This window comes from Hipposideros armiger, unplaced genomic scaffold (genome assembly GCF_001890085.2).
Source record: "Hipposideros armiger isolate ML-2016 unplaced genomic scaffold, ASM189008v1 scaffold_195, whole genome shotgun sequence".
Classification (NCBI taxonomy): domain Eukaryota; kingdom Metazoa; phylum Chordata; class Mammalia; order Chiroptera; family Hipposideridae; genus Hipposideros; species Hipposideros armiger.
This window is the reverse complement of record NW_017731545.1, coordinates 1,661,534-1,675,065: the sequence shown is the minus strand read 5'-3', so window position 1 is coordinate 1,675,065 and position 13,532 is coordinate 1,661,534. Positions and strand designations below refer to the sequence as shown.

General features: G+C 38.9%; 1 protein-coding gene across 1 annotated transcript in view; it reads right to left on the bottom strand.

Annotated features, from left to right (window-relative positions):
- Nucleotides 1–13,532, bottom strand: part of CFAP61 (cilia and flagella associated protein 61) — a 323,912-nt gene that overhangs the window by 307,313 nt on the left and 3,067 nt on the right. Inside the window, exons 2-3 of the mRNA XM_019653120.1 lie at nucleotides 12,333–12,484; nucleotides 82–232 (exon numbers count right to left, since the gene is read on the bottom strand). Of these exons, the coding sequence (XP_019508665.1) occupies nucleotides 82–232; nucleotides 12,333–12,475 (294 nt within the window). The 5' untranslated portion in view covers nucleotides 12,476–12,484. The remainder of the gene's footprint in view (nucleotides 1–81; nucleotides 233–12,332; nucleotides 12,485–13,532) is intronic.

Sequence of the window (13,532 nt, the reverse complement as noted above, 5' to 3'; positions counted from 1 at the left end):
ATATATATATATATAAAATAACCACAGGATTTCCCTTCAAAATCCAGGTTGTTTTAATAGGCACTGTGCATGATTGCTTACCGTGCATGGGATTTCACTGTCGAGCTCCTGGAACACAGACACCCAGTCATCCTGCCTGGACACGTTCCAGTTGGGGTAGTCCAGGAAGGTGGCCTGAGCCATGATCTCCTCCTTGTCATTGCAGAGAGTAATGGCAAGGTTTGCCTTCTCCCTGTGGAAGTAACTACTGAAAGTGAGATGAGGATGTCATTTTTCTCCCCGTTTGGCTACTGGAGCTCAGCAACCACTGCATAAGGTATAACCATTGAAAGAGGTGGATACAACGTCACAGCAAACTTGGAATAGATCTTTCAGGCATCTGGTCTTATCAACTACATTTGAAAATTACATTTCATTAGAAAGGTATTATATTTATGATATAATATCATATTATATTATGATACCCTTCTCCTGGACATTGGCTGGGAAAGTTGACTATAAAGTTTTCCCTGCCCTCTCCATGTTGCCAGTATTAGCCTAAAACATGTACAGTTAGGATGGCCGACTGTCCTGGTTTGCCTGGGACTGTGGGGCCCAGGACAAGGGACTGTCAGTGCTAAAACCAGAAAAATCCTGGGCAAGCTAGGATGAGTTGGTCACCTACGTGCAGCAGCAAACCAGAGTTTAGCTCCACCTCTGTCAGCATTCTTAACCAATTTCTCCAAACTCTGAGTGAATTGATTCTTATGGAGTCTGAATATCTGCAATGTCACTTGATCCAGCTGTAGAAATGGAAACCCTGAGAAGGTCTTGCTTAAGCTTAAGGGAACCCAGCAAGTTGACAAAGACCAGGAAGGAGAAGCAAGTCTTCCAATTCTTATCCTGGTAGCTGGCCCAAAGGGGTGTCTTGGTGGTCCCTCCCAACAACTAACCTACCATGAGGCCTGTCATGGCGGCAAGAGCTATGACTTAAGGAGCTACGGTGTACTATTCAGAGAACAATTTGTATGCAAACTGAAATTCAATTTTCACTTTCTCAGCTGAGTGAAATCTAGTATCTTAAGTTGGAGGAAAAAAGATTTAAATGTTTCTTCAAAAAACAAAGAAGGTAGAAGTTACCCATATTCCTTATTAAGGAGACCAGAAGAGAAGACAACATGTAACTGAAGGAGGAGAAGAGACAATGGGGAGAATAGAGAGAAAGTTACATATGCTTTCCAGTTACATTTTTATCACAAAAGTATTTTATTGTCAGTGCAGTAAAAAATTAGAAAGTACTCACAGTCAAGAAGAGAAAAAAATAATTGGAAAAATCACCCATAATACCACCTCCCATAGATACCCAACCTTTGTCGATATTTTAGTGCCCATCTCTCCAGATTTATCTTGTTTCTGAAGAGAGTTATACGTTGAAATGTATTTTGTGTGTTTTTAAAAATGGAGTTGTATAGCCCATACTGTTGGTAGCCTGCTTTTTTCCCACTTGACGGCATATCATTTTACTAGAGCTGTTAACCAAAGAATAGCCTCTTACACGCATGAGCTTGTTCTAATTTTTTTCTTTAAACCAGTTCACTTTGGCTTAAATAATTATATTTTAATAGGAAATTTACATTACTCTCATAAATGGAAAACAGTATCCCTTGCTATAAATATAACTATAAAAATAAAGATATAACATTTAAAACAAAAATTTCTTCTATATGTATCAAGTCAAATCACCTTAGCTACCACAAGAGGTATGGGCATCTTTGGGAAACACTGTGCTAGGGATGTTGATCTCAGCACCTACAGCCACTGTTCCCTCTCATAGGAAGCCACATCCCACAGCCACAGGGTCTCCCCTGGGCTGCACTGGGCCCAAGGGCCCTACTAAAGCACTGGCCGTCATGGGGGAAAAGGCAACAAACTACTCTCATGTCCCAAGAATACAGTTTCCACACAAAGGACTTACAAGCAGGAGGATGCAGCCCCCAATCTTTCCAGTCTGATTCACTGAAGCCCTGCTCCTCATTCCACTCCTGGGCTCCCGCCAGCTTCTGGTCCTCTTGACGCCCCTACTCCAGAGCCATACTGACAGTCTCACTCTAATTCAGATGAGGTAATGCACATGTCAGCGATGACAATGACTGTGGTAGAGGAGGAAGTGGGCAAGAGCTGGGACAGGGCAATCGCCATCCCTTCAGGAAAGCAAGGGTAATAGGTTCCTGGAATTCCAATTTGAACTTGAAACACATTTATCCATGGGAACATAGGACGGTGGTTGGGTTCTATAGTATAGTTAGCACAGTACTATACCACACAGACATTATAGATTAAATAGGTGTTTGTGGGTTGGCCTGGTAAGCCAGCCACGAATAACTTTGTTTCAATGGGAAAATGCACTGCAATTTCCAAATCGCTGACTGTAAAAAGTAACTTTTGTAGCATTATCCTTTGGTATATATAATTTTTATTTCTTATTACCTCTTCGCCATTAGGTCCTCTACAGGAAAGATAAAAATCATCATGGAAGCAAAGAAGGGAGAGGAGGAAAACAGTAGATGGAGAAGGTGTGTTTTTAAAGTTGCTTTAACATTATTCTTTATAATAAAGTCAAATCCTAACCAAAGAAGCCCTATTAAAACACACACACACACACACACACACACACACACGCACACACGTATATATTTCACACCAAATATATTAAAGCTCAAAGATATTACTCACCAATAGAAATCAAGAGTTCTTTTCATTACAGCAATGTCTCACTTATTTAACTGGTTTAGGAAATTTCCAAGCTCAGCCAAAACTCATTTTATTTAACTATACTTGATGGGCATCTTGGTGAAACAGTGTCCCCATTTTCTGCTTTGTTAAGCAGCATGAATAACACAGAACTCTGCGTCCAGTGCACACTGTCATGGGAACTGCAGCCATCATGGTTCCCATCCCCCTCACTGCACTGTGACATCTGCACTCAACGTGGCTGATTCTTTTAGCCCTTTCTCCACTCATCTGCTATGCCCAACCTGCTCATTTTCTCCCCTAAAATTTAGCAGGGTTTTTAAGTAAGGTAAGCTTTATTCATTCCTGTCTCTCTGTGACTGAGCCAGCCAGCAATCAATAAAGCGAAACTGAATAAACTAGAAAAGAAACCACCAGTCTTAGAAATGCCTATGAAATACGTCTCTAAGCCTCGAGGTTGGCCCAGCATGGGGACAGGGAGTTACCTAATATAAAAAATGAAAGATTCCATGGGCTGGGTAGCAGCTGTTTTGGGAGCTCCAGGACATTAATGAAAATGTAAATTTACTTTTATTTTTGAAAATATGCTGGCTTCTAAGGTAGGTCACAACCTTTTGCAAAAAAGGTCCCATTTTAACATTAAAAAAAAAATCTCACTACTTCCCTCCCACATGGCATGTTATACTTTTCATATCTGCCAATTCAGAAAATACATAAACACATTAAACACATGCATTCAAGGTACCTGTACAGCCACTCCAAGACCCAGCAGGGGTATCAATCTCACCTTCAGAAACAACTAGCTGTCGGTAATTTTAGGTATTTAGCATGTGACCATGTAGAGAATTTGAGAAAATACATTTGTGGAAGCATTTTTTAAAAATTCTGTAGAAGGGCCCCCGTTGTAACCCCACCCTGACATAGCATTCCATGTTTTGAATATCCCTTAAAAGGATGGGCCCTTGGAGGCTGAGGAAGAACTGGTGATCACATGGACAGCCCAATCAAGCTGTGACATACTTCATCTCAGAAGGGATAAGTCAGGACTGCACGTTTGCTAACAAAGTGTGGGCTTATAAATTATTTGCATAAGGAAATTCATTTCCCTGGTACAGATTCAAAAGACTCTTCAAGGAGTGAAAGCATCCCTCCCACCCAGCACTCTTAAATTTCTGCCGCTCACTTCCCCATCTCAGATGTGATTGTAACTCCCTCTGCATGATGTGCTGCAGCTTGTTTTCTTTCAATGATATATTTGGAAGAGAATTCCATTACACTCATAAAGTAGTGCCTCATCCTGCTCTGTGGCTACCCAGGTGCTGAGAAGGGAAGGGAAGGAGAATAATAGAAAAGCTCAGCTCTATCTAACCCTAGACCCTGCTCTTTTACAGGCAGAGCCAGAGGAAAGGGAAAACTATGAGCACCTCCTATGAACTACGTAGGTACTGTTTCACTGATGTAACAGTTATTTCCACTAACCCACTCATCCTGTAAATTAGGTGTCCATTTCACAGATAAGGAAGCTAAGGCTGAGGGAGGTTAAGTCACATGATTAGTAATGGATTCATTCATTAATACAACAGACATTTTCTGAACACCTACCAAGTAGGTGTTCTAAGCATTGCTCTAAGCTCTGGGGATACAGCAGGGAACAGGAAAAAATTCCTGTCCTCATGGAGCTGACATTCTAGTGGATGGAAGCAGGCCTTTTTTTGTTCCTCTATCCACTGAGCCATCCAGATGGCAACTCCGCCCAAGGTGCTGAGTTCAGTCTTTAGTTGTGGGTGGGCGTAACCCACCATTGAACAGGCAGTTTTGTTGTTGTTGTTGTTGTTTTAAAATTTTTTTTTTATTGTTAGTTTCAGGTGTACAGAACAATGCAATAGTTACCCTTTTCACCCTCACCAGGTAACAACCCCCCACCCCCGATATCATGCTTATCTATTACAATTCCATTGAATCCGTTCCCGTGATCTACTCCATGTCCCAAGACTATATGTATCTATATAATTATAGTTGATATACAGTATTATTCAACATCAGTTTCAGAAATACAATGCGGTGGTCAGGCCTCTACATCGACTATGAAGTGGGCTCCCCAAAAGGACATGGGTCCATCTGGCCCCCTAAGTAATACTTACAACATTATAGATTATATTCCTCGGACTGTCTTTTTCTATCCCTGAGGCCATATTACAATTACTAATTTGTATTGTCTCATCCTTTCCCCTTCTCCTTCATGAACAGGCAGTTTTGTTGTTAGGAGCACGAGCTCTCACTAGCTGAGCTATTCTGCCACCTGTTGGCAGCTCAGTGGCAGCTCAGCTCGGGCGCAGCATCACTGGTCCATGTGGGAATCAAACCGGCGGCCCTGTTGCTCAGAGCTCATGCTCTTAAGCTAACTCTTAACCAGCTGAGCCACTTGGCCTGCCCCATGCATTTTTTTTTAAAGAACTAAAATGCTTAGAGTATCAGGTAGTGGCAAATGCTATGGAGAAAAATAAGGGGCAGAGGATGTACCTCGTGTGTGTGCAGTGCGCCTCCAGGAGAAAGTATTATAGTATCTAAGCTGTGATGGAGAGGCACCAATGTGTCTGGGGCGTTCCAGAAAAAATAAAGGAAGTTAGTATAGCTTTAAGGAGATGAAGTCAAAAAGGAAAAGGGTGGGCTCTGCATCATATCATGGCAGGAAAATGGCAAACCAGTGCAAGGTTTTGAGCAGAAGCATGACAGGATCCAACACACCTGAATAGTGACAGTGGCTATTGTGGGAGGGGGTATGGGCAAGAGTTGACATCAAGGCGGAAACAGAGAGACCACTTGGGGGGGCTGTTGTAATACTCAAGCAAGAATGCTGGTGCCGTGGACCTAGGTGGTAGAAGTGAGGTGGAGAGAAAGATGCCAGATTCTGGATGTGTTTTGAAGGTGGAGCTAACAGCCTTTCCTGGTATAGGATGTGAACAAAAGAGCAAAGATGACACCAAAATTTTTGGTTCAAGCAAGTGGGAGGATGAAATTGCTGGAGTTACTGAGATGGGGAAAGTGTGGGCAGAGTAGTTTGAAGGCAGGTGATGATCATGTTAGGTGTGAAGTACCTACTAGGTATCCAAGGGTGACATCCATCAGGAAGCTGGATAAATGAATTTGGAATCTAGGAGGTTCTGTCATCAATGTTAGATGTTATTTCACATTTAAGTCATAAATTCACTCCAAATTGATTTTTTATTTTTTTTGTATGACACGAGTTTGGTATTTACAGTCACTCTCTTTTCCATATGGATAACAAATTGTCTCAGCACCATTTTGAATGGTACATCTTTTCCCCACTGGCTTTACTATCATGCTGGCTTTATCATCATGTTTCCAAGTATGTGTGGGTCTGTTTCTGGGATCTCCATCCTGTCCCATCGGCCTTTTGTCAATTCCTTATAGTGTCCTAATCACTATATCTACAATTAGTTTTTAGTTGAGCAAATCTCCCTTTCTTCTTTTTCTTCTTTTAGAGTGTTCTGGCCCTTTGCTCCCATATAAATTTATTATTATCTTCAACAAGTAATCCTGTTAGGATTTTGATTAGGGGGATAATTGACTTCTTCATGATGTCCAAGAATGTGGTATCCCCCTTCATTCATTTAGGTCTTCCTTAATGTCTTTCAATAAGGTTTGATAGTTTACCCCACAATGGGCTTGTTATTATTCTGTCAGTTTTACCCTTAAGCATTTTATATTCTTTGGCATCAGTGTAAATAGTCTCTTTTTAAAAATGATTTCTAAGCATTCAGTACTAGTCTATAAAAATGTAATTGTCTTTTGTTTGACTTAGTGTCCAGCAACTTTAAACTTATGTAGTAATTCCAATGATTTGTTTACATATTCTTTCCAATTTTCTACATAGAGAATATATCACCCGCAAAATATAAGTTTTGTTTCTTCCCTTCAAATCCTAACACTTTTTGTTTTCTTTGTCTTTCTTACTGCAATAGCTAGGATCTCCAGTTCGATGTTAAACCAAAGTCGTGACAACAGGCATCCTCACCCTGTTCCTTACAGTAAAAGGAATTCTTTTAATATTTTATCATTATCTATGATGTTTGTTAAAGGTTTTTATAGATGCCTTAGCAGGATATGGGCGTTGTCATATTCTTACTTTGTTAAGATTTATATAAGAATAAATGTTGAATTTAATCAATTGAGATTATTAGATAATTTTTCTCCTTTAATCTGGGAATGTGGTGAATTAATCAATTTTCTAATATTAAAACAACCTTGAATTCTGGGATCAATCCAGCTTGATCACAGTATATTATCTTTTTTGTATATTTCTAAATTCCTTTCCTAATGTTTTGTTTAGAATTTTTGCATTTATATTTATGAACAAGACTGGATGTAATTTTCACTTCTCATTCTATGGAAGGTTGGCTGTTAACCTTCCTTCCTTGTCTGTCCTTATCTGATTTTAGTATTATCATTATGCTAGCCTCATAAAGTGAGTTAAGGAGTATGCTCTGTCTTTCTGTTTCTAGGATGTCTCATTCAGGTGGAACGGACGGATGTACCTAATTCTTGAGTGTTTGGTACAATTGGCTTGTAAAGGCAGTTGTGCATGCTATTTTATTAGTGGGAGGATTTTAAATTACCAAGTCAATTTCTTTAATGGGTTTCAATAACATTTGAAATTGACTTTAGGAAACTGTATTTTCTAAAAATTTATACTTTTCATTTACATTTTCAAATTTTGGGCATGAAGTTTTTTATGCAGTTATAAATCCAATCCTTTCAAAATCCCCAAATTCCTAAAAACCAGAAGTTTATCTTATACCTTATTTGGTAGCAAAATCAGACTTAAAGTGACATGAGGTTATTCTACAGTCTTTATCCCATTTAGAGAATTTTCCTACTATTTACCACAGAAATATTAAAGTGTATGATTATGGAGACTCACTCCAGCCCTTGCTGATAGAGTTAAATAATATGTGATAAATCCATGTGGTCTCTGCAGCAGAGCAGCCAGACTTTCTACCTGGTGGTGCAAGGCTCCCAAGAACACAAACTTGAATGCTGCCAGGCAGGCCTGGGACCAGGGTGAGGCAGGAGAGGCTCTCAGGCCTAAGAATTGAAGGAAGCACTTACTCTTCAGTTGGTGCAGGGTCGGCACCTGGGAGTGAGTACCTTGGACACCTCACACACTACCCTAGTGCTAGCCCTACTGCCAGGCCATCTTAAGACTTGGGCCTAAGACTGGCACAGCACCACTTCCATCACATTCTACTGGGTAAGTCAGAGACCCAGCCCAGATTTAAAAGGTGGGGACTACAGCAGATGGGGTATGAATGAGGAGATATGGAGAATACGGGAGGCATGGGAGCCTCTAATGCAATAAACACCCACACCTGCTTTAGCTGCAGTACACAAAAGTAAAATTTATTTTATATATACACATAGTATGTATTCATATTTACATACATATATACCTAATATATAAATATACTTTAGTTTTCATTCAAGTCTTAATATATTCCAATTTTCATTTTTCTTTTTTGACCCATATTTATAATTGTACTAAAAATTTTCAAAAATGTGAGTGTTTATCTTTTTGTTACTGATTTCTAACTCCATTGCATTGTAGTCAAAGAATGTATTATGTATGTTATCAACCACTGAAATTTATTGAGCCTGCTTTATGGCTTAAGAGGAATTCAATTCTTATGCATGTTTCCATGTATAACTGACAAGAGTATGTATTCCCTAATATTGGGTGCAATATTCTACATATGTCCATTAGATCACATTCTTTGTGTTCTTGTTGAAATCTTTTATATCATAACAGATTTTTAGTTTATTTGGTCTTTCATTTATATTAGGTATACTAAAATCTCCAATTATGATAGTAGGTATGTCTATTTCATTTTTTGGCTCTATTAATTTTTGCTTTATATATTTTAGGATTGTGTCATTAGGAGCATACAAGTTTAAAGCTGTCATACCTCTCTCAAAAACTCAACTTTTTATCATTATATAATGACATTCTTTATCTGTAGTGATGCTTTTTGCCCTAAAGTATATATTGTCTGCTACTTACATAGCAACACTAGCCTTTTTTAATGAGATCTTTTTATTTCCTCCCAGTACTTTAAATATTTCTGTGTCTTTGTATCTTAGGTGTGTCTCTTACATACAAATTATAACTGTTTTTGTTTTCTTCTGTTTTCAGCCAATCTGCTTATCTTTATCTTTTAACAGAAGAATTTTGTCCAAATACATTTATTGTGATTACTGATATAGTTGAATTTTTTTCTGTCTTCCTATTATGTGATTAGTATGTCCTATGTTTTCTGTTTCCTTTTTCTTCTTCCCATCTTGCCTTCTCTTAAGATTCAGGGTTTTTAAAACTTTCTTGTTCTATTTCCCTCTATAGATCAGAAGTTACAATTTCAGTGCCTATCCTTTTAATGATTATCCTAGCCATATAACACATATTCCTAACAAAGTCTTTACCCTCTGTTCCAGTTATCAATTGATATGTAACAAACCAACCCAAAGGTTAGTGGCTTAAAGTCATTTATTATTATCTCTCATGGTTCTGTGGGTTGAGCAGGTTCAATGAGCAGTTTTTGCTCGGGGTCTCTTAATGTGATGACAAATTGTGTCTGTGGCTGGAGTCATCCCAACATCTTCAATGTTTAAAATGGCTCACTCACATGGCTAGCAGTTGATGCTGGTTTTTGGCTAGAATCTCAGCTGAAACTGTCAAATGAAGCACCTGCATGTGGCCATGTGACTAGAGCATTTAACAGTATGGCATCTGAGCTCTGAGAGGGAGCATTCCAAGAGACTCAGCGGAAGTTGCAAGGCTTCTTATGATCTACACTTGAAGTCATAAAATATCACTTCTCCTGGTATCTATTGGTTACACAGGGCCAGCCTTGATTCAGTGCAAGAAGGGATGACATGAGGGCGTGAAGCAGGTTTTGTGGTTCATGGGAAGGAGGAGGAGCACCTTTGTGTATTAGCTACTACACTCTCCTCCTGCATAATACCTTAAGAGTCCTTTCATTACAATCACATACCTCCAATTTATATACTATTTTGTCCTGTATTTTATCTAAGTTATTTATATCTTACAATTTATTATTTATATTTACTATCTATATTAAACTGGTTATTATAGTTATTGCCTTATACAAGTTAGATTCACCCACATATTTGCTCATATTTTTGTTTACTTTCCTTCTTATATCTTGGGCTTTCCAGCTGAGATAATTTTCCTTCAGCCTATAGTGTATTCTGAGGCATTTCCTTCATTCAGAGTCCACTGGTAAACTAACTTAGTTTTTGTTTGTCTGACAATGCATTTATTTCCCCCTAGGTATTGAAAAATTGTTTCACTGGGTATGTCATGCTAGGTTGATTGTATTTTCTCAACAATATTGAAGATAGTCCATCATCTTCTCGCTATCATTGTTGCTAGTGAGAAATCACCTATTAATCTTTACTTCTTTGCATGTAATTTGTCTTTTTTACTCTGATTATTTTTCAGATCTTCTCTTTAGCTTTGGTGTTTCACTGTTTTATTATGAAATGCTCAGTTGTGGATTTCTCTGTGTATCTATCCTGTTTGGGATTCATTGAGTTTTCTAGATTGAAAAATTGATGCTTTCCAACAATTCTGGAAAGTTCTTAACCATTATCTCTTCAAATACGGACTGTTCCATGTCCTATCATCTCCTTCTAGAAGTCTAGTAGTCTTAATTGTTAAATGGTCCACTCACATTTTTTGTGTCTCTTTGTGCTGAATTCTGGATAATATACTGGGGTATTGATCAACCTCACTACTTCTGTCTTCAACTGTGTCTATTATGATGTTTGACTCATCTACTAAGTCAATTTCAACTACGTTTTCATTTCTAGATGGTCTATTTGACTTTTTTCAAACCTCATCATTTATATGATCTTTTAAGACTTATCTTTTCACTTTAGATATAGTAAACACAGTTATTTTATATTCTTTGTTTGATTTACTATCTGAAGCCTTTGAGGGTCTTATTCTGCTGGATATCTTTGTTGTTGGTTCTCACTAATGGTGCATGTTTTCTTGTATATTTGTGATGTTTGCTTATGAGCTCATGTTCCTTGAAACTTTCTCTGTATTATTTATAGTCTGAGTTGAAACTCCATCCCTTCAGACTTGATCTGTATTTATTTCAGCCAGTCTCCTGGACATTCTACTAACTTGCAACCACTTTAATAAAATTTTCCACTTTATTTCCTTTATATAGTCTACTGGTGAACTAACTCAGTTTTTTTTCTAAAAATGCATTTATTATTTGGGAAGTTTTGGAGCTTAGAGATAATTAATATGGATCTCAAATCAATACATCTTATGAATTCCTGGGGGAGGCTTCATTCCATGTGAGGTTGAAATAGGCTATTTTGCTTACTATCTACTTTTATCCAGTGGGCTTATGTCTCATTCGTCCTTACAATGGACAACACAGTTTTACACAATAGAATCTAATACTTCCCTCCTTAGGTAGAGGGAGTACATAGTTATCTTCTGTTCTTTGCAAAGCTGTCAAAACAGAAGCATGAGGTTTCTAGAATGTAGCAAAAATACTCAAGGAGAAAGTGGCATTGGTTTCAGCTGTTCTCCTGAAGTTTCTGATTTCATTTTGATAATGTTCTCTGCACAGTACTTAACTGCGCGTGCGTGTGTGTGTGTGTGTGTGTGTGTGTGTGTGTATCAACATGTTGGTTCTATCCAGAGGACATCATTAAGGTATATAATCCACCATAATGCCAAAAAATGAAATGATTTCATTAGTAATACATTTTAAAGCATTTTATACATATTGCCCTACTTCTCTCCAACAAAATTGTGCCAATATATATTACACTTATTAGTGCGCTGATCAGACACTACACATTTTAATGTCTTAGGTTGGCCTTAGTTTAAACATTTCAATTGTATTTAATATGAAGCTTTATGAAATCCAAAATACTGAGCCATCTCTTACCTTTTTCAATAAAAATTAGGAACAGATTAGAGAACATTTATGCTGATGTCCAAAAAAACAAGACAGGGAGATTAAAAGATATTTTAAGAAAAAAACTCTATGCATATTTTGAAGTTTAGAAGAATATTTTAACAGCAGTGGATAAGAACATATCCAGGCTTTGTCACTTACTAACTGCTCGACCTTGGCAGGCCTCCATTTTCCCATCATTAAAATAAACATGATAGTGGCTACCCCAGAGAAGTATCAGAGTATTAAATAAGATGATGTTGACAAAGCACAGAGCCTGACAGAAAATAAATTCTCAAAACTGGTAGCTACTATTATCTGGCCCCGAGTAACTCTTATTAGTGCGTGGGGCAGTTAAGATTTGAACCCAGGTTTGCCTGAATCCAAAACCCATGAGAAACCCTTCCAATTTGCTTGTTGTTACAGAACTTAGAGGTTCCCAAAGATCTCCTACTCAGGAGGGCAGATTTTCTTGCCTATTCCTTGCCACAAGCCCTATAAGGACAAAGGAATGGGGTCCCTTCCTGATGTGCATTAAAACTGATAAACATTCTTGAGCTTACTTAGCTACGTACTTACAGAAGATAGATGACATTAAGCCTTCCAAACAGCTTCCGGGTAAATTTTCTAATGAGGTTTTTGATACAATAAATATCCTGCGATTCTGTTCTTCGGCAATGAACCACTTCTACCTTTCCTCTTGGAGAAGTGAGTATTGACATTTTTTTATCCTGTCCCCCAAAAAGAGAAAAAAGCCCCACAGTTAATCTGCGATGACAAGCCAGTCTGGTTACAGTGCTTACAAAACTGGATATTAATTCGATTTCCATACATCAGAGTGAACTTGGTATTAGAGTGCTGGTGGCACACATTTTCCCCTGGGGGTAGGCTGTGACAACTGTCACCACAAACCAGCTGACATGTTTCTCTCCAGGAGAAGGATGTTTCTGAGAACTGGCCTGTCTAGAAGTTTCTGCAACTGTATTCTTTGTTCCAATAAAGCTGCTTTAAAGTATTCTAACAATAGAATTAAAAAACATTGAAAGGAATTATTTACTGATTCCGGGTCCTCCTATATTTAATTGACCAGCAAGGCATGTGGTCAAGAGTTACAGGAGAGGGCTGGCTGAGTGGCGCGTTGGTTAGGAATTGGCTTGGAACACCAGCTCTGAGCAGCAGGGCCCCGGTTCGGATCCCACATGAGGGCCAGTGATGCTGCACCCTCTACAGGTAAGATAGCGAACAATAGCTTGACCAGGAGCTGGGCTGCCGTGAGTCGCCGGCGACGGTGTAGGCTGCAGTGGAGCTGCAGTGGGTTGCCATGAGCTACCATGAGTGGCTGGCAGCCACCGTGAGCTGCTAAGAGCCACCGTGAGCGGCCATCCAGTGGTTAGCGACCGATCTGCCTCACCCGGGAAGAGCACAATGATAATACCAACATGGGCCAGTGAAGTGACATCCTCCACAACTAGACTGAAGAACAAAAGAACAGCAATGTGTCTGTTCCCTTTACCCAATTCCCCCGCGCCACCCCCCCACACACACACACAAAAGAGTTACAGGGGAAATACTGACAGTTGCTGCCCATGTTCCAAACAGACTTCCCCAAACTGGAATACTAAAGGGCAGCAGTCCTAAGGGATATTTTGAGACAAAAAAATGTTCTGTGGTCAAATAAGTGCAGGAAATGCTGCTTGTGATGGTGTTTCTGAGGGGCCATAATGCCTATTAAAGTCTTTGAGAAGTTCCCTCAGAAGTGCCTGCTTTCTTTGTAAAAAC